Genomic DNA, 19,483 nt, shown 5'->3' with positions numbered 1-19,483 from the left:
TGTTCTACCATGTCAAGGTAGCGGTGGTACTCAAAACGAGCTTTCACGATTTCTGGCTGTCTACGACATGTTGATCATGGTCGCCAAAGATCTGCACTACACCGATATCGCCAGCCTATCATCCGTCTCAAAATCAGTCCGCGAATCAGTCCTACCTTCGAACGATGTCTCAAGCCGACTTGGTATCTTCAGGCGCTACACGTGCGGCCCTGGCGAGAAGAACACCTGCTGGGGCTGCACGAATCAGATATGTGAAGGGTGTGAAGAGTTTGCTTATATGCCACATGCGCCTGCACTTCATCATCTCGAGGATTGCGTACCATACTGCGCATCGTGCTACCATACACACATCGTTCGCAATTCTCGCATTCGTAGAAGTCGAGCGAAGGGAAACCCGACCTGCGACTGTGTAAAGCGCCTTTCTATTCGACAACCAAGAGCGTTTTGGAGAGTTTTCAACAGACACGCGTACTACACGGAGATGAGTCTATCTCAGACTACTACGCGACTCTGTCGTATTTGCAGTCAGTTGGACAGTACAGAGCTCGCCGTGCGCAAGGCAGAAAGCGCGATGAGGTTGCTGAAGAAGGGATTGAAAAGCGATGGAGGAAGGTGGAAAACGTGCGCAGTCTTGGGATGTGGTAGAAGCCTGGGGAGTGGTCCCAGATACTGGGTATGTAAGCACTACAATTGCGGCAAAGAGTGCAAAAGTACTATTCACCCAGCATGGGGCAGCAAGACAGATGCCGGCGTTACTGGAGAGGCCATTGCCTAATGGATATACCTACGGTTATGCATCACTATATACTTCCGTCAATTATCTGTCGAAGTCCTTGTACAACATGGCGCAATGCTCTCTAACCTCGTTCAAAACAGGATACATGTCACAATACTAGGCATTCATTTGTGTGGGACATGTATTACATTATTGGTATAGTTCTATGACTGGACAATCAAATAGTACCACTATCTACAGCATCATCGCGGCAAAGACACCGGCTGCAAGAGCAGCAGCACCTCCACCAAGCTTGGTAGCAGCACCAGTGTACTCAGCTGGGTCGCTGCTAGTGGGGCTGGGCATGCCCATGGTGCCATTGGGAGAAGTACCGTTGCCACCAACCATCTCAAAGTTCGCGCAAGTAATCCTCGTGGTGTTGCCAGTGTGCAAGACAAATGCCAATCCACCGAAGAACCCAGCACTGCCCTCCTCAACACTGAGGTACGGGTCGACAAAGCTAGTCGAGAAGCTTCCTTCCGTCATGATCTTGCCGCCGTGCTTGCCAGCCAAGTCACCAACCTGGCAGGTCTCAGGCTGCGCAGAGTCGCACATGACAAGCTCACCGCGGTTCGTGGGGTCCAAGTGGCCCATAGTTGCTGTGCAGTTCCCATTGGAGGGGACGGGCATGGCGTGGATGTGCCATGCGAATGGGCCGAATTGCGCTTGGTCGGGCAGGTTGGTCAGGTCGACGGTGAAGTTGACACCACCTGCACCACCCACAGCTTGGATGGAACCGGAGATGGTACTGCCCACGAAGGGGTTGTATTGCACCTCTGGCATGGTGGCGCGGTAGGTGGCTGAGGGCTGGTTGGAAGACGCGGTTGCAGTGCCCTCGAGACCACCGGTCTCACCTGGGAGGTAGCCAGGCGCAGGCGGGAGGGGAGAGACGATGGCTCCCTGGATTGTGTCGACGCCAGTGAATGGAGTGGCGGTTGGAGTGGCGGGAATGACACCAGACTTTGCGGTCGCGAGGACGACAGGCGCAGGAGCACCCTCTTGGACCTGCTCCTGGGCGTATGCCAGAGCGCCAAAGGCGAGAAGGGAGAAAGACTTGGACAGCATCTTGTAGTTTGGCGATTGGTGTCTGAGGAGCGAAGGTGTTGAAGATGCAGGTGCTTGACTGCAGGTGACAGAGACTACCCTTTCGTCTCTTATACCAATTCAATGATCAACACACGCCTCGTCAGGCATGCAAACAATACATTAGCCCTCCTCCCAATAGACGCCCCTGAGCTTGTCACCAAGGTGACATCAGTAACTGTCATATCCTTCGCTTCCTCCACCAACAACACCCATCTCATGGACGCCTCCAGCCGAGCTAATACGGCTCATTCCTCCGCCGCAACAACAGAGCCAGCATGCCCTCGCGTGCGCATTCCAGCCGCCTCGATGCATTCAACAAGCCCCATCTGTGCTGTGCCAACGGATAAATCGTGCCGTTAGCTGCTCGTCGCTTGCCTCGCGGCAATACGCAGCTATTGCCGGTCATGAGATTGGCGAAAGCTTGAAATGCAGCGGAGTCTGCAGCGAAACCTTGCAAACAAGCCTTTTACAGGCCAGCAAACGTTCGGATATTCGCCCGGTCCGCATTAGCGCTGTCTGGGGTGCATTGCAGGACCGTGCCTGACATCAGCATGTGGAGAGGCTGGCAGAGATGGTCGTCTTGGTCCGAGATGGCGGGTCGTCGAGCGTGATGTCAAGACTCGATGGATGCGGGGTGCTAAGCGAAGTATGACAACGCCGCGCGCTAGGAGTCAATACTGTTGCTCCGCGGTGGCTAGAATTGAGGTGACGCGTAGATGTAGAAGAAAGGGCAATTAGACGTTTTGGCGAAATGAGGTGTGCCTGCTTCCTTGGTTTGTTGGTCGTGTCGCAGCGGCATGTCAGGGCGTGCGGCCTGCGACTTAGCATGGAGAAGCGGCGCGACGGGTACCTTACTTCGAGTGTATACCGTGTATTTGAGGAGAAATGCAAGCTGTCGGTGGCTTGTTCGATGATATCCGGCTGATTGGGCACGACACTTCTGGGATAACACGATCGCGCCTTCCTGGAGATTCATTAACGATAACCTGCTACCTCATCATTCTGGGAGCAGAATGGAGCAATACTTCAGACGAAGTATACTGCAAGCAATTCGAAACTGGTTATGAAGGTTGGTGACGAATAGAAATGATCGTGGGGTTCGTTGGGAATGCGGCCCTCTTGGAGCACGATTGTCAGCGGCAATGAGCAACTATCTCAGACGCACAAATACTCCAGAACTCGTGAGCCGGGCTTGATGAGCTTTGTGTTCTAGGCTGCCTGTTTGGCGACGCGAGGGGCCAGAAACATCTTATAGTCGTAGTACAGATGTGTGTACATCATAACCTGCTCAAAAGGACTCTTCGCCTCATTAGTGCCTTCTAGAGGACTTACAGCAGCGACAAACATGTGATGCTAGATTTGTGCTACTCAAATATGACTCGACACCCAATGCTGTAGGTCAATAAGAGGTTGGTGAGACTAGAAAAGCAGAGCGTAATGTTGTTTCCGACTCGCGACTTGCGACGGCTGGAGGGATTTCAATATCGCGCGAGCTGTACAAGCCCGATCCGCGGAGCCCGGTTCGACATGTACATCTCGCGCTGATGATGCAAGATTCGAGGATCATTGGAAGAAAGATATAAAGACTGTTCATGTTCATTGTCAAGACCGACGCGGCGTTGCAGCCAATGCGCGTAAAACCCACCGCGTCCTAGCGTGTCGTGGTCGCGGCTTCCCTCCTCGACACCTCTGGTCCCCCAGGACATTATCACCAACGCTCTGTGATGAGCTCTGTCAGAGCATATATCAAAATTATGCCGCTCGCAACTTTCTTGGTCTCGAAGATACGATGCGATTCGATGCGCTCCTACACAGGAGGATTTACGATCTCGACAGCGGCACTGCCCCCTGTCGCGAGCCTTCATCGCCGGGCGGAGCTATGACCACCCCAACGGGGTCCTGCGAGTACGAGCAACCCCAAGTATCATGAGCATTCGCTGTTGCGCTCCGTACACAGCTTAAAGGTGTATCTCATTTGCTCTGCCAAGCATTCCTGAGAACGAGTCTCTCCATACCGGAAGATCAGACCACCTGGGTACCATTGGCGGAGCAATACGCCGCAGGCCCAGCAAGCAATGGATCTCGATTGAAGGCCACAGACCAATCCAGAGAGGTAGAAGGCATCAAAGCACGCAATTTGCATCCAATGCAGTATACATGCTTCGTGAGCATCGTCGTAACAAGTGGGGTTGCACATTATGACGGCGGGGTTGAGCAGGTATGAGGTAAGACGCTCGTCAGGGAACAACATGCAACGCCTCAAAGGCTTTCAGCTCGAATAACACCTATTCACTGCTTGGACTGCTTGATACAACAGAAGAAACGGCGTTTATATCATCTTTGACAACATGTCTGACTACAGCGATTATTGTTGCAAAAGGCGAACGATTCAACAACTCCCAGTCCCCGCTCGGAAGGGTCACAATGCCATACTCAACTCCAACTACCTAGACGATATCGTTGACGCGATTGGTACTTGGAGCTGCCAGCGCATTCTCATAGTGCACTCGAAGGCGCTTCATGAGAACACGGATATTGTCGAGAAGCTGAAAGAAAAACTGGGCTAGTTTGTTGTAGGGACAAAATTGGGGGTCGGCGCTCACTCTCCATACGAAGACGTACTGGAGATCGCCAGACTATTTCACGAAAAGAACGCGGATTGTCTGATCAGTATAGGAAGTAGCAGCTACTCGGATGCAAGCAAGATCGCTCGCTTGATGCACGCAAATCTCGCTCCAGATAACCTCACGGTAGAGGCCATGGAATCCTTGGTAGACCAAGAGAAGGGAAGTGCAGTTGATCTGAAGGACCCAACGACAAGACTTATCCTCGTACCGACGAGTCTATCCGCAAGCGAGTGGAACAACAACTCATCTGCAACGAACCCTCAAACAAAAAAGAAGCAGCATTTCGCAAGTGAGTATGCGGCGCCGGACCTCATCCTCCTGGATCCTGAAGTAGCGTCCACATCGCCTCGGAAGTTGTGGTTGTCGAGCGGAATGCGCGCGGTAGATCATTGCGTCGAAACGGTATGTACTGCCCTCGGAGTTTCGCAAGGTAGAGACTGTATTGACACTGTGTCATCAACAGATGCTCAACGATGAGTGCACCAGAGACCTCTTTCTCATCCCTTCCATATTTAATGGGCGGATTCAGTCATCGTGTATCTCGTGTGTGTTGCGGGAGTCGTGAGTGGCTCGTCGTTGATGGGTCATCGCGGTACCATGGGATGGGATGGGATGAGTGCACCAGAGAAGTTTTCCACTATATGGAAGATGCGCTTGCAGTCCTACTGAAAGGGCTGAGAAACTACAAAACCGGCGAAAGTGACAGCATCCGATCCGAGCTGCTCGATGGAATCGGAAATTGTCAGATAGGGTCCAGGAACGCGATGATGGGTCTCATCCTGTGGAGCATTCCGATGGGACTTTCGCACGCCATTGGACATCAGCTGGGAAGCGTATGCGACGTTGTGCACGGCGTCACGTCTTGCCGAGTACGCTGAATGAAGTGGGTGTTACGGAGCAAGAGGACATTGAGAAAGTAGCGGAGCGCACCATGACTGACGTGTTCGGAGCGATGGAAGGTATCGGCGGGAAGGAGGATGTGCTGGCTATCTTGGCTTCAGCAAAAGCCCAAGGCACCGAGGATGGAGGGCTGGAAGGAGGCGCACCGATGTAGAACACGATCTAAGTAGAACAATCGTAATACTCGCTTATACCAGCTGCGCTCTCGACTTGCCCTTGGGGAAATAATGCAACCGCAAGTCACCCATCGGAAGCTTCTCAGACTTTGCTACATCTTCCATAATGACAGTCGCCAGCTCAGTAGGAAGCTGGCCAACGCCCCATCGCCTCATAGTCCTCCAAATCTCGTATATCCTGCTGCTTTCGTGCAGGAACTTTGTGGATCGACGGAACCAGCCAGCGGTCATGTGCTGAGCCACAGTGTACGAGCGGGCAAATCCCCACCTCTCCCAATCTTGCAGATCTTGCACGGCCCATATGGGGAGTAGATCACTGGCCCTTGACAACGCTAGCGTTACCGGTGCCGTAGCTTTGTCCCAAGCAATGAGTTTGGGGGTTGATGATGAAGATGTGCGCGGTTGGGTAGAATGCGAGGATGGTGGATCCCACTGATCCACACAAATCGTCAACAGCGCATCATCCAGAATCCAATACAGACTCTCGCGTTGACTGTGTAGGAACCGCTCCAGTCCAACGTCGTTGTGTCGCAGAACATTAACACCCCAATCCACCAGTAAACATGCCGCCTCTGCCCACGATGCTGGCGCGACGTCCACCAGCTTGTGCACGGTCGCGGCAAATTCGCGAGTACGATAGAAGAGCATTTGGTATATTTGCGGGATGACAGTCAGACCATGAAGATCGGCTAGGGTAGTGATGTTCATGGATCGGATGGCAAGGTCCATGGTGTAGGTGGGGTGGTGAGACCCGCGGTCCCATGGTCGCAAAGTAGGGACGCGGAATTGTCCATCTTGCGGCAAGGGATCAGAGCCTAGACGTGGCGGAACCTTGGATTCGGGAGGTAGATTTAGCGCAGGCATCATGGTGACCATCACAGCTACAAGGCAGGCCAGAGTGATGTAGGAGCGATGATTGTGGATGCTGTTGGTCGCGGCCTTACACCAAGTGAGCTGAGCCGAGCTGAGCTGAGGTTGTTTCGTTGAGAAGCGGGGTACACAGCCCCTTTGAGCTAAGGGAGTGGAAGGAAACCTATGGGATAACGATTCAGAAAGCGTGCCTGAGTGTGAAAGGGTCCCTCACGTGGAAGGGCGGCTCCTGCCCATTCGGCACGCTAGCGCTCTCCGACGCCGGACAGCCGGCGGCTCTGGACGCGTACGCCTCAACACACATCGACCCTTCTTCAAACAGCCCTTCGATAATCGTGTGTTATTCGACCATCCGCGCCATTCATAAGTTCGCGAGGCCCTTCTCAACAGAGTCAAAGGGTTCAATTGCGCATTCTTGCCCGTATACCCATGTCATATGCTCCGGTCTAGCCCGTTATGGGCGTCGATCATCGCCCGCGATGACAATGGTAAACCATACGAACCACCAGTTCCGCATGTCGAGAGAAGAATGCGGTCGACAACAGAGCTTCAAAGCAGCTTAGTGGATGTATCGAGCGGGTAAAGTATCACCATGTAATGCAAACCCTCATTCTGGGCTCAATACATCGAATATATCTCATCATGATCAAGACGTAGTCTGTGGCACTATGTTCCCTTCATGCGATATCATCAATGCTTCCTGCTTGATGTGAGAGCTCATCCGTCAGTATAAGAAGGTGACTTCCCCATTCTAACATAGCAGCAACCAACATCTTTACATCCTCAAGATTCAGAGTTTCTTCTCTAACATCTTTTTCTCATCCTTCATTCTGACCTAAGGGTCAAGCAACATACAAGATGATGAAGTCCTCTTCCATCATCACCATGTTCTTCTTCTCCTTCGGTGCGGTCTTCGCCGCTGTCGTCCCCCCTTTCGTCACCTCTGCCGCATCCGAAATCTTTGCCACACCTGGCCCCCGTTCCGAACCTCTCTGTGCGCCTCTCGGTGACAGCACTGCCCCGGAGCCATCCTCCAACGCTCTCTCAGCTTTCACAGATGACGAGAAGTACGACGAGTTGGCCTTGACGGCCCCGATCCCTGCCGGCTACACTGCCACCATGAAAAACGCAAACTGTGCCTTCTCGTCCAACAGGTACATGCTGTACGTTCAACTGGACTCATACGACCCGGAGGCTTGCGCCGAACTCTGCAACAACCATGAAGGCTGCGACTCCTGTAAGTTATACCTTTCGGCATCACAGTTCGCTACGGCAAAGCTAATCGTCTCCTTTCGTATAGTCAACATCTACATCCAGCGTAGCCCGTCTCAGATTCCTGGGCCAGCCTGCCCCAATCCGGCTCCCATTGCCGTCGCCCAATGTGCCCTCTACTCCCTGCCGGAGGAGGCATCTTCTTGCACAAACTTCGGTCAGCACATTGGCCCCGTCGATGCCAACGGTGAGGCCTTCAAAACTGCTATGCGCAGCTCCAACGGTACGTTCTTCGCCTATACATCTACGTACCAGCTCAAAACTAATCAGTGTACGCAGCATACAACAAGATCGCTGTCAAGGAAGTCACCGTGACTGTCACCACTACCCACCACATGCACACGACCTTCACCAGGCTTGTCTCAAGAAGTGATATTTCACGGAGAGACATCGCCACTACTATTGACAATGGTGATCGAACAATCAACATGACTACTACCGTCACACACACTCGTTCTGCAAAGTCCAAGTCTGTGGCTGTTGAAACCCCGGCTGGTGTTGTCACTGTCACTCGGTCGGCAAATCCTGCGTCTTACGTTGGTACGGTCACTGTTACCCGTTCGGCAAACCCGACTGCACATGCTGGCACTACAACCGTTACTCGGACCAGGTCGCAGGGCGCAGGCGCAACGCCCTCCCAGTTCCAGTCTGTCATCTACACAACCGTCACATCCTACTACGACAAGCGCGCCGAGCCGTATACTGCGCCTGCTGAGTACGTCACCGTCACTGAGGAAGGAGAACCTACATACGTTGACACTACGACCACAACCGTCTTTAACACCTCTGGCGTAGTGACCGTGACTACCACTGTCCCCAACACCCTACCCGCAGAGACCACCACCATCACCGTTGATGACGCTGAGACACCTACCTACGCTGGCAAGCGCCCCCTGGGCCCTGCTGTCGCGGCTGAGCCAATGCTCACTATCACGATTGACGAGAACTACGTGTACACCGGTCCTACGGATGTGCCTATGAAGACCTATACTATCTACCCAGACCACTAGAGTGAGTAGTAGGGGTACGTCTGACATTCTTGTGCTCTGGAAATTCGCTGGACTTAGCGCGGAGTCTGGCGTTAACAAGAGAATTGGATTTGACTGTGCGGGCTGATGGTGTCTTGACTGCTTGCGCTGTAGACATAACTAGCTAATGATAATAACCCGTAAAACAACTTGTGACTTTCCAGTGATGCAAGATAACATCCCTTCTCACTCCCCAGCACAATCATCGCAAAACCACTCTCCCTCCGGAACTGTCTTCGACGTCATCCCAATGCAGTCAAAGTGGAACCATTCGCCCGCGCAATCCTTCCCATCACACGCCACCATCCGACCAGTCTCGCGCCGACATCCTCGGATGCAGTAGTGGCTTGACTCCGACTCCGGCTCATTGTCGCCGCCATCCTCGAAACCCTCCTCAGAAGCAGACGCGGAACCCTCGTCGTCGTCGGCAACCAGGATTGGTGTGTCACCACCGGCACCAACAGCAGGAAGCCCGGCGACTACATCGCCCTCAGCCTCCTCAATCTCCTCACTCTCTGCGTCATTGTCGGCGCCAGGCCCCTCAGCGAGCAGCTGCTCGACGACAGCAAGGGGGACGTCGGCGGCAAAGGCTACGAGCTCAGCCATCTTGCGCCTCTTGCGCGGCATGTCGTCGTCAGAGTCATCTGACTTGCGCTTGTTGGAGGGAGGCGCGCAGGACGGACAAGACCAATGCACAGGGCGATCTTTCAGCCCTACACAGCTGAGATGGTAGTACCGGGGGCGGCACCGGCGGTTGACGCACCCGATTATGGGTGTTTGGTAGGTGTTTGGGGTGTTGCAGGTGCAGATGCCGGGAATTGGAGGAGAAGCGCCAGCGCTTCCCAGAATGGCTTGCTCGGTGATGGTGGAAGTCATGATGGCTGTTGTGAGGAGAGATTTGAAGATTGTATGAAGAAGTGGCTTGGAATTGGTACTGGTAAGAGGAGATGGGAGTAGAGGTTGCTGGTAGAAAGTAGGAAAGGCCAGAACTGCTTGATATAAGGAGGCCCAGGGCCGTACTGCAATGCTGGTCTATTGTATTTGTGATAACAATGGCGAGATCAGAATACTGCGACGACAATAGCACGGCAGTGAGAGCGAGGTGAAGGTGGATTTCTTGGCACGGATGTGAGAGACGAAATCGCGAACTAGATGTAACGAACAATAGGCGGAGCGTTTGCAATAGTCACAAACAATCCTTGCTGCCCTCTCACAATACATATTACCTTACTCTCCGTGACCAACGATCTGCCTCCTCCCATGTACACCCTCCCACTGCTCCCAAAGCCCCTTCCAAATGTCTCTTTCACTCCTGCCTAGACCGGCGAACATAGCGTCTAGTCCATCCCTGTGCAAGCTCGCCGTGCCGATAACTTCCCAGATGCCTGGCATCAACTTCTCCCTCACCTCCTGATCTAATCGTCCGTTGAGCTGGTAGCGGCAGAACGATGCGAGGAGAGGGTACAGGAATTTGCTAGCCTTATCGCGGGCTGCCTTGATGGGATCATTGAGGTCTTTGGAGCTACGTGACTGATGATGCTGGTGTGCCTTTGTGATAGAAGATTGGGGTGGATTGCACAGAGTCGAGAGAAGACGCGTGAATTGCGCTGCATTTGCGGGTGTGAGACGCACTGGCTCTGTAGCTGTGACGGCACGTAGCCACGAAGGCAGAGCGCCACTGCGACTAGCATTCGGAATGAACAGGCAGAACAACAGGCCTTGCAGAAGTGGTAAGAGGAGGTGGAAGCGTCCGCCTAGGCGGCCACGGTGTACGAGTAGGGCGAGGCGACTCGTATGGCAGAGCCTCGAGAAGATCTCGGGAGCATACTGAGATGACAGTACGGGGCTGCTTCGGGATGTGAACTTTACGAGTACGCTGAATACGCATTCAATACTGTGTTGTGAAGCAAGCGAGGGTTTATCGTTCAGAATTGTGTCAATGCAGCCCAGCAGAGCGTTGAAAGAATCATAATCGGGGCTCTCGGCAAGCAGAACGCAGATCCTTGGTAGCAGTGCAAGCTGCCTCTGCTTGAGCTCGGCGTTGGATTCCAGCTGATCATCCATGGTCTTGATAAGGTCGTCGAGGATGCGGTAGGACGCGGCAAGGTTTGGCTGCTTTTGATCAACGGTCAGTGTTGTGACCAAGTCCAGCTTCTCGTGGAAGGCAAGCGGGCCGAGCGTGTTGCGCAGTGTTGTATACACGTTATCCTGTATGCGAACTGGGCTACTTCTGAGGACGGTAAGCGCCAGACTGATCAGCCACTTGACGTCTGGGTAGAGCTCATATTTGGCGATCAATGTGTAGACTCGTGCGAAGTAGTCTACAACTTCGCTCGGGATGAGGACTGATGAATCAATATATTGCTCAAGGTCAATGGCGTCTTTGAGCCATGTGCGGAGCCATGCCTGTACGCGGTCAAGCTGTTTCACTTCTTTCAAGGCGTCTATAGACAGCTCGTTGAAAGCGTCCAACGACCCTTGAAGCAGTGCAATATCCTCACTACCAAGACATTGCTTGAGCAGGTCGACATAGCGCTCGATGTGAAGCAATGAGTTTTGCTTCTGCGAAACCGACGTCGCTCGCAAGATCGAGAGCCTTGCTAGCGTGCACTTGCTAGTGGCTTTTGCAATGGATAGCAGCCGTCCTGCATAGGCGATGAAGAACTCTTTGTTTTGGGCTTGAGCCTGGTTCGGGATGATATGGCCAAGGGTTCTTTGGACGAGCTCTCGCAGTAGCTGCAATGCTGCATCTGTTTCGAGATTTTGGCGATGCAGCTGTTCCGCGATGTCGAATATGACGTCTGCGTCGGTAGAAACTTTGGCTTTTGCATTTGGAACATATTGGAGATGTGCCATGACGCTTAAGGGTACTACTGTGTCGCTCTGTCCGAGGTCGAGGAGCTCGGTCGTGCGGTCCAGTATGGCTTGTCTTTGCTCGCGGGACAAAGCCGAAGGTTGAATATGAAGTATTGCTTCGCCGACCACAGCAGGCATCTTGTTTCCGGCTCCCTGACCGAGAGCCTCCACAAGAGCTGCACAGTATGCGTCTTGTATGACGGAGTTTCCATGCTCGAGGATGGACTGAGAAAGTAATTGACAGATGAGATCCCTGGTAACGCCATCGAATTGAGGTAGCTTCGATAGTAAGGCATGCAAAGATTGGCGGCATGTATCCTTATCTGCGTGCTCGAGGAGACTGATAGAGTATGCGCAGAAAACCTGGATCATCTTCTGCTGTGCGTCGGGTTCTAGCTGGTCGGAAGTCAGTGAGCTGATCGCCTTGCCTAAACCACTGCGAATAATCTCCTCCGAACCGGACAGGGTCTGAAGACGATCACAAGTGTTAAGCCAGAATAATGTTGCAGCAGCTCTTGCAGATGCATCTGCGCCTTCGCCGGCGTCTCGGCGCCCTGCTGACTTGACTTTCAGAGCTTGTTCGAGCAGCGGGTAGAGTAGCTCATGTTGCAGCGGGGATGATGCGTGAAGCTCGATGGGCCACAACTTCTCTAGTAGCTGGCACAGTGTGAACCAGGAGAGGTGGGCCTTGGTGTAACGGCTGTAATTGAGTTCCTGAACCCATGTCTTGTATGTGAGGAACAAAGCATGAAGCTCAGATTTAAGTGCTTCGATCGTGTTCTCGGACTGGATTGATTGGAGAAGAGCCGGCAGCAGGACAGCACTGCTTGCTGCATTCTTGTAAGCGGCGAGTTTCCTAACCTTGACGTTCTCTTCGGCGGAGGTCTCGATTGCCACAGCAAGCTGCGCCAGGCGCTCCGCATGCTCCTGGATCAGTGTTGTTATCTGGTTCTGGGTCAAGGATGGTTCGAGAGACTCCGCTAGAGCATTGTGCAGGGCGCGATCTTCCCAAATGATTTCCTGTCCGTCCTTGAGAGAATTGCGCTTGCCGTGCCTGTAGCTCTTGACCAACTGCTCATCCCACCTCCGGATAAAGCCAAGTAGATTCCTGTGGCGCACAAACGCCAGCATCAGTGGCTTGATGATCCTCTCCAGAATTTCAGCGCGTCCCAAGGGAGCACCAGCCTCGTTATTGGACGCAGAATGTCGCTGTTCTTTAGAGCCAATGGCTGTCTGCTTGTGGATGAAGCCTGTACCCTCCAGCTCTGAAGCCGTTATCTTCTCGAACAAGAACTCAGTGAGGTCAGTCTGACGCTCTTGCGTGACTTTGGCTCCTAACTTCGACTCCACAAAGACTGATGAGTCGAGCTGAATGAGAGATGCGATGAGGGACCAATGCACCTGCTTCTCCTGACGTTCGGGGTACTTTACACCGCAGTGATACCAGAAGATCCTTTTGACAAGGTCTGCAGAAAGGCTTACTTCATGCGCTTGCAGAACGTGAATAGCACCACTAAGCGCAGTAACGGCCGTCGGCCGTGTGATGAACTTCGGAGGTGTGGTTAGCGAGCACCCAGCACTCTCAGCAAGCGCTGAAAAGACAGCCTGTATCCAAGGCTTCTCCATGGCCCTACTCCTGGGCGTTCGTGATGGAGAGGCGCGAATTGCTAGATCGAGCACATGAGGGACTGTGTTGAAAAGAGATGCGAGCTCTGTAGGTAGCGCGTCGCCACCATCTTCGATCTGCGCAGCCTGGAGGAGCTTTGCACGGAGCGGTTCCAGGTTACTTGCAAGGACTGTGGTATCTCGGGCGTTCGGACCAACATCGTTAGAGCCTGTAGCCATACTGACATCTGCAAAGAATGCTGCTCTTGATGGTGCGAGCAAATGTCTCGCCAAAAGCTTGTCGAGCGCTGCGATTGCGCGATCAAGGGTTCTCTGAGAGCATCTTGTTGTACCATCGCTACGCGTCTTTTTGAGAAGTTCCAGCAATGTCAAGATAGGCACAAGGCACTCGGTGTTGAACTCCTCAGCGGACGCCCCAGTCTCGTCTTTGACCTCAGCGGCTCGCAGGTCCCACATCTCAAGCGCAAGCGACAGGTTCAGGTATTCGTCCAAAGTAGTATCCTCGGAAGTGGAAGAAGGAGTCGCGCACAATATCCGGACAGCAGTAAGCCAGAACCTTAGGATGCGCGAGGCTTCCGCGCTGTCCGTCCTCAGAACCATCTTCATCAGCTCAGCCTGGGTAGTGTCGTCGCTTTGGTCGCTTCCGGCTAAGTGAGCGATGGAGTTTACTACAGTCCTGACCACGCCAAAAAGACGGTCTAGGTTTACAGGGCCGGCTGCTGTCGATGCTGCCGATGATGCTTCCGCTGTTCCTCGTTTGCGCTTCTTGGATGGTTTGGTTCCTTCGCGGACGGTCGCGCTCGACTCGGAGTCATCTTTCATGTGAACGTCTTCTGAAGTGGCCGTCGACTGTAGGACTGTGTCGGTGTTGTAGTTCTCAACGAGCGTTCTCTCTAAGATACTGGGGAAGGCGGCATCGCGTAGATGCGGTGCGCTCCTTGCGACGGGCAAGACATGTATCATCCAGTCGAGAAGCTGCCAGGCGCTGGCATTTGTTCGCGCTGTCCGCCCGGTGTCCGTCTCATCTTTCAACTTGTCGAGGATCCAGCGCAGAACCCATTCCGCTCTTGCGCGCACGAGTCGTCGTATGATTTCTGACCTTGTGTCGTGATCCTGTATGGTACTCCAGTCTTCGGGGAGGCCTATAATATGCGCAGCTTGGCGGATCTGTTCGTCGAGGTCGGAGAAGTCTTGGTTGATGGCTTGCAGCCGCGGCCGGGTCGACGCAGGGTCGTTCTTGGAGGCCTGTTGTGTTGTCAGCTATGTATATACCCGTGAGCATGAAGAAATCCTACTGGCTTAATCGGCGCCATCTTGTCACCTCGTTCCCCGTTGTGAATGCAAGAACTGGAGCAGATCGCAAAGGCCTGGTATGCGGAAAAAGTTTGGGCACGGACCAGCCATCCTATTCGTGCCTGCCAAGTGCCGGCGACGTCAAAGTTCCGCTTGGAGCTCCGCCCAGCGCCCATCAACACCACGTCGAACCGCTGTCCATCACCCCCAGCACACCGAGTGCGCCCTTGAACCCCCCAATTGCACTCGAAAACACTCCCGCCATGGCCGACAACACCCCCCAGCCCGTCGCTCCCATCTCGCGCACCACACGTCCCATGAGCGAAGCTCTCCTCAACGAAAAGGTACAATCCCCGGGAAAGAGGCCTCTGAGGCATGGCAAAAACATCTGCACATCTTGAAAGAGGCATCAAAATGTGGCAGAAGCGGGGTAGTCGAATAATGGCAGTATTGGCCCGCCTCACGCGACTACTGCCCACCTCCGTTCAATCATACGCCGAGACAAGAATGTTGGAACGCTATCGGACAGTCATGCTAATATAATCCCAGTGGGACCGCTGCCTCTCTTCGATGCTCATCCGCTCCGGCCTCGGCCTGTCATTCGGCGTCGTCTTCTCCGTACTTCTCTTCAAGCGCCGCGCATGGCCCGCATTTACCGGTCTCGGTTTCGGTGCCGGAAGGGCCTGGGAAGAGTGCGACAACGTAAGATACAACTGGTCCTGGAATTGGCATAAGAGACCGAATACTGACAGAGGAACAGTCCTTCAAGCGCGCAGCATCACCCCCGAAAGACGGCCTCCGCATTATCCGACCATAAGCCAACTATCCTCCACGAACGACTAGATGGATCGGAACTATTCTATGTAATTCGAACTTTGCATGCGGAAGATGCGCTGTACAGTAGGGCATGGTATAGATCATTTTGGGCAATTGAATGCTGTACTTTTCCACGACCGCCGCACGATTTCTTCCAGCTACACCCACCTACACTTTCTCTATCATATACTCCCTCCCTGCTATTGATACTGCCTTCGTCATCTTCTCAGGTCCTACCATTTCTTCTCCTTCTGGCATATTTTAACGATTCGACAAATCTTGCCTATATCCACCCCCACCTCACTTGACCCACTCCTCAAACTTATACTCCTCTGCTCCATCTGCCACTGTGAACCTGTACGTACTAAACACAATGCTCTCATACAGCTCGCGTCCAGCAGCCCTCGCCTTTCTATGCCACGGTCCCAGTCCTCCTTTGTACGCATCTTCCCTGCTGTGCCAGAAGCCTACCACCATTGTCAGCGGAGCCCGTCCTAAACCACTTCACTTTAGGTATTGGAAGGAAGGAAACAACAACATACAAGTAGCAAGATTTCTCCTCTCCCCATCTGCCTTGCCGAACCAATACTTCAACAGCCCCCCACTCTCACACGCCTCTCGATGAGATTCTTCGTCGAGTCGATACAGATACTCCTCGTCGATTCCTTCCTTGAGCTGCGAGCGGAAGACCACAACGTAGAAACTGGTTTCTCTCCAGGTAAAGTTTTCTCTTGCGATCAGATCGCGCAGAGCGGTCAGGACAGAGTCGAAGTTCAGGGCCTGGGTGTAGGACGCGGTTGCGTATGTGGGTGTTGCTGGTTTCAGGACTGTAAAAGCTAGTGCGAGCAGCCTGGAAGAGGTGGTCAGGTGCGGAGAGGAAAGATCGAGGTAATGGCCTGGGGTGTTGTATGGGGAGGAGATCAGGAGAGTGGAGGATGGCTGTTCAGCTCGTAAGGCGGTCTTGTTGGACTGCTCGTCGCGAAGTGTGAGTTGCTCATGTGCCGCGGCCTCGAAACGAATTTTATCGAAGTCGGTGGATATAAATCTTGGGTCGAGGAGGCCATGGATTTGCGTGGCGTCCAGCATGGGCGGTATCGCTGGTAGCTCCATGGAAACCTCGTGTGGTGACAAGGGAGTTGTGACAGCGATGTTGGCGCCAGGAGTCTGTATCATCATCGAAGTGACCTCCAGAGCCATAATGTAAATTGCACTTGTGGGCACTATTTGGGGGATCTGTTGTATGTAGATGTCCGGTACCGAGATGTTGCACGAAGTATCTTCCACTGCGTACTACTCCTGGCTCTTACACAGCATCGGTCTTGGTGAGTACTGTAGCGATGACAGCGTACAATTTGACATTAATTGGTGGAATACAAGACGGATGTAGTTGTGTCGCGGATTCGAATAGGCAGTAGTAGGAGGCCGAGCTCAACTCTATGAAGGCGCGGTGACTGATGGGTGACCTTTCGCTACAAGCACGTTTGATCACGCAATCTGACGAATACGATACTAGGCCCTCCAAGATCAGCACACGCAACAAGGTCGGTCTGTCGAAGGGTAGGAGCGACTGTACGCTCTAACACGTGGAGAAAGATGGGGCTGATTGGTTCGTTGGCCGGTTACGTACAATTCCATGTATACCCTGGCTGCATCTGCAGTGAGCCATGATCCTAGCGACATTCGGAAAAGAGCGCAGATGAAGGCCAGGTCCAAATTTTGAAAGTCAAGCTTTCCCTCTTTCCATATCGGTTATCGCACGTTGCGGAAGACCGAGGAAAGTGGACGTGTCTCGCCTGCCAGGTTTCCCGTCTCGGTCATTCTTTGTGATCGCCACGTGGATATCCAGCCCTTGCGCATCCCTTACGCCTTGCCAAAAGAGAGACCGAGTACAATTACACAGAGGGTATCAAATAAAATGAGAGGCATACGAGGTATGCAGGTCAACCGAATTGTCGTAAAGAAAGGGCTTATTCCACAATCGCCGTCTGCGCGAGCCTATGCATGCGTTGATACCCAAATTGATGCTGGTCTTTTGTCGGGGGTACCTCGCAGCCATACTCTTCAATGCAAGCATCAAAGGGCTTGTTCTGTAGGCGGTTGTCTCCCGGCGGTAGCGGCAGATCGTTTCCTCGATCTCGCAGCTCGGTCTTGAGCTCCATCAGGTTACCCCACAAGATGAAGAGCTTCTCCTCGAGTTTCTTGAGAACCTTAGGCTGATTCGTGAGACTGCGAAAGTATTAGTAAGGTAGTAATCGTGAGGGAACAGGCTTGCTCACTCAACAGCGTTCATCTTTAGCAGAAACTGCGCAGCTTCATTGTTGACGACCACGCGCAGTTTCTCGGCCACTGTATCGCGAGGGACGTTGGCATCTTCGAGTAGGAGAACGAATCCCCATTCCCACTTCTCGTTTGCATGGGCACCATTCGAGCTCTGGCGCTTGGGATGCTTGTTCCACTTCCTGTCTCTTGTACTATGCGCGAAGAGCTTGATTTCAGGAGGATAAACATCGACTATGCGCACGCGAGATCGATGTCTGCAGTTGATGAATGGAAGTTCAAATGTGGTGTACTTTTCTGTTGTCGTCACCGTCCGGTGAGGGTTGTGTATGATTTCGGAAATTGTGGATAGTTTCATGTGGGGGAAAGCGGCGGTGACTGAGGAGAGTCAGTGTGGAAGAAGAAAGAGGCCGGGCGGTCTTACCGTTTGTGTTGATACCACCACGACCTTTTTCCCATTCTCGTTCGGCTCGCTTGAGCTCTTCCAGTTCGGCCTCCTTGTCTGCTCGCGCCTTCAGTTTCTTGGCCTCTCTTTTCTCTTTTGCAGATTTGGCAGAAGGCTGCTTCGGTTCATTCTGCAACGCCTGAAAAGCTGTTTTGGTCTCGCGTTCCTTTTCGTACTCTTCTCGCCGTTTGTTAATTGCTTCGATCTCGCCCTCGCTCTTCAGGAGCATAATGTCGACCTTTGAATCGTTCATTTTGTCCTCATGTAGAGCACCCTCCAACTTGCCATTGGTAGCCAGCTTGGCTCGCATGTTTCTTACAAAGACGAAGTCACCCTGGCCAAGGTTTTCCTGTATCCAAGCCGCATTTGCTCCATACACGGTGATGTTGAGGACCATGTGACCAAATGGACTACTCCAGCGCCTTTCTCTGACCGGGAAATCTTTTTCCGAGTCTGGATCTGGGTAGTAGAGCATTTGTTCATTCGGAGTATAGTCGGTCACTTTCAAGTCGACTCGGTCACCTAACTGAGTATAGTAGAAGTCGACAACCTGTGCACAAACATCGTAGAAGGTATCAAGTTGCAGATCCTTGATTAAAGACTTCTTCCTTGCTGTCTTGGCTTTGGAAGCACTAATGGCCGCATGCTGCTTCACTTGTGGTGCTGCGCCCTTGGATGCATGCTTTAGGTGTATGACAGCCATCTGCTCTGAAATCGTCGGGGGAGGGCCCCCAGTCCTTTCGTGAGGCAGCTTTTGACTGCCGGCCTGAAACGCCTCGCTCAGCCCCGGAACGGGAATCCTGTGGCTTGGGAAGACGACGATGTGGCAGGTCCTAGAACCAATGGCGTCCATGCGAAACTGGTACTCTTGCAGCTGCCACCTTCGGAGTATGACGACATCGCCAACGGTCTTGGGAAACTTGTCTTCGGTTGGTCTGAACAATCGGCAGGTGATGCTTGATTCACCTCCAACCTCACCAGACGTGAAGTCATCTTGAATAGTGAAGTTTAGGGCCATGTCCTGTCTTCGCGTTGTTTTGGGAAGATCAAGACTGACCAGCACGCCGATTAGACTGACCGTGGACTTCGCCTCGGTGGCATCTTTGATAGCCGTGAAGCCGTTGGGCAGCTGCAGCGGCATTGCAGCTGGAGATGGCCGAAAGCGGTTAGCGTGGACTGCAAGGCCGTCAAAGGAGAAGCAATTGCAGGAGAGGCGAAGTGGCTGAGACTAGGCCTTTGTCTGTCGTAGTGGTCTCGCAATACGGGCGTGCAGGTGTGACAAACAGCTGCAGGGTGGCGGGGGCATATCACTGCGACAGTCGCGACGCGTCGTGGTGGTTGCTTGGGTAGAGCGCTCGAGCCAAGCTACTAGCGCCAATACCCGCTTCGCCGCTTCCGCTTTCAAAATCACCCCTCTGGTAGGAAAGTTTACTCCC

The 19,483-nt window shown here is 53.2% G+C and overlaps 8 protein-coding genes across 8 annotated transcripts; 2 read left to right on the top strand and 6 right to left on the bottom strand.

Moving 5' to 3' along the window:
• Positions 1 to 970: 970 nt before the first annotated feature.
• Positions 971 to 1,840, bottom strand: J4E84_004500 (uncharacterized protein; the record flags this gene model as incomplete). The annotated part of the gene is made up of 1 exon (XM_049387103.1): positions 971 to 1,840. One exon carries the CDS (start codon positions 1,838 to 1,840, stop codon positions 971 to 973), a length of 870 nt encoding a protein of 289 aa, XP_049244876.1.
• A 3,736-nt stretch (positions 1,841 to 5,576) lies between these two features.
• On the bottom strand, positions 5,577 to 6,293 carry J4E84_004499 (uncharacterized protein; the record flags this gene model as incomplete). Its single annotated transcript, XM_049387102.1, has 1 exon — positions 5,577 to 6,293. One exon carries the CDS (start codon positions 6,291 to 6,293, stop codon positions 5,577 to 5,579), a length of 717 nt encoding a protein of 238 aa, XP_049244875.1.
• Positions 6,294 to 7,319: 1,026 nt separating this feature from the next.
• J4E84_004498 (uncharacterized protein) lies at positions 7,320 to 8,716 on the top strand (the record flags this gene model as incomplete). Its single annotated transcript, XM_049387101.1, has 3 exons — positions 7,320 to 7,671; positions 7,735 to 7,929; positions 7,977 to 8,716. 3 exons carry the CDS (start codon positions 7,320 to 7,322, stop codon positions 8,714 to 8,716), a joined length of 1,287 nt encoding a protein of 428 aa, XP_049244874.1.
• Positions 8,717 to 8,920: 204 nt separating this feature from the next.
• J4E84_004497 (uncharacterized protein) lies at positions 8,921 to 9,610 on the bottom strand (the record flags this gene model as incomplete). The annotated part of the gene is made up of 1 exon (XM_049387100.1): positions 8,921 to 9,610. The coding sequence occupies one exon, from the start codon at positions 9,608 to 9,610 to the stop codon at positions 8,921 to 8,923; it is 690 nt and encodes a 229-aa protein (XP_049244873.1).
• A 351-nt stretch (positions 9,611 to 9,961) lies between these two features.
• Positions 9,962 to 14,529, bottom strand: J4E84_004496 (uncharacterized protein; the record flags this gene model as incomplete). Its single annotated transcript, XM_049387099.1, has 2 exons — positions 9,962 to 14,461; positions 14,512 to 14,529. The coding sequence occupies 2 exons, from the start codon at positions 14,527 to 14,529 to the stop codon at positions 9,962 to 9,964; spliced, it is 4,518 nt and encodes a 1,505-aa protein (XP_049244872.1).
• A 243-nt stretch (positions 14,530 to 14,772) lies between these two features.
• On the top strand, positions 14,773 to 15,326 carry MIC10 (Mitochondrial inner membrane organizing system component; the record flags this gene model as incomplete). Its single annotated transcript, XM_049387098.1, has 3 exons — positions 14,773 to 14,853; positions 15,059 to 15,211; positions 15,270 to 15,326. The coding sequence occupies 3 exons, from the start codon at positions 14,773 to 14,775 to the stop codon at positions 15,324 to 15,326; spliced, it is 291 nt and encodes a 96-aa protein (XP_049244871.1).
• A 299-nt stretch (positions 15,327 to 15,625) lies between these two features.
• Positions 15,626 to 16,522, bottom strand: J4E84_004494 (uncharacterized protein; the record flags this gene model as incomplete). The annotated part of the gene is made up of 2 exons (XM_049387097.1): positions 15,626 to 15,792; positions 15,868 to 16,522. The coding sequence occupies 2 exons, from the start codon at positions 16,520 to 16,522 to the stop codon at positions 15,626 to 15,628; spliced, it is 822 nt and encodes a 273-aa protein (XP_049244870.1).
• Positions 16,523 to 17,292: 770 nt separating this feature from the next.
• On the bottom strand, positions 17,293 to 19,188 carry J4E84_004493 (uncharacterized protein; the record flags this gene model as incomplete). The annotated part of the gene is made up of 4 exons (XM_049387096.1): positions 17,293 to 17,551; positions 17,602 to 17,980; positions 18,027 to 19,068; positions 19,126 to 19,188. The coding sequence occupies 4 exons, from the start codon at positions 19,186 to 19,188 to the stop codon at positions 17,293 to 17,295; spliced, it is 1,743 nt and encodes a 580-aa protein (XP_049244869.1).
• Between the last annotated feature and the right edge of the window lie 295 nt (positions 19,189 to 19,483).

The sequence above is a fragment of the Alternaria hordeiaustralica genome, assembly GCF_023758085.1.
Source record: "Alternaria hordeiaustralica strain BMP 2776 chromosome Unknown scaffold_7, whole genome shotgun sequence".
NCBI classification, from domain to species: Eukaryota; Fungi; Ascomycota; class Dothideomycetes; order Pleosporales; family Pleosporaceae; genus Alternaria; species Alternaria hordeiaustralica.
Note: the sequence above shows the minus strand (reverse complement) of the source record. Positions and strands in the feature narration are given on the sequence as shown.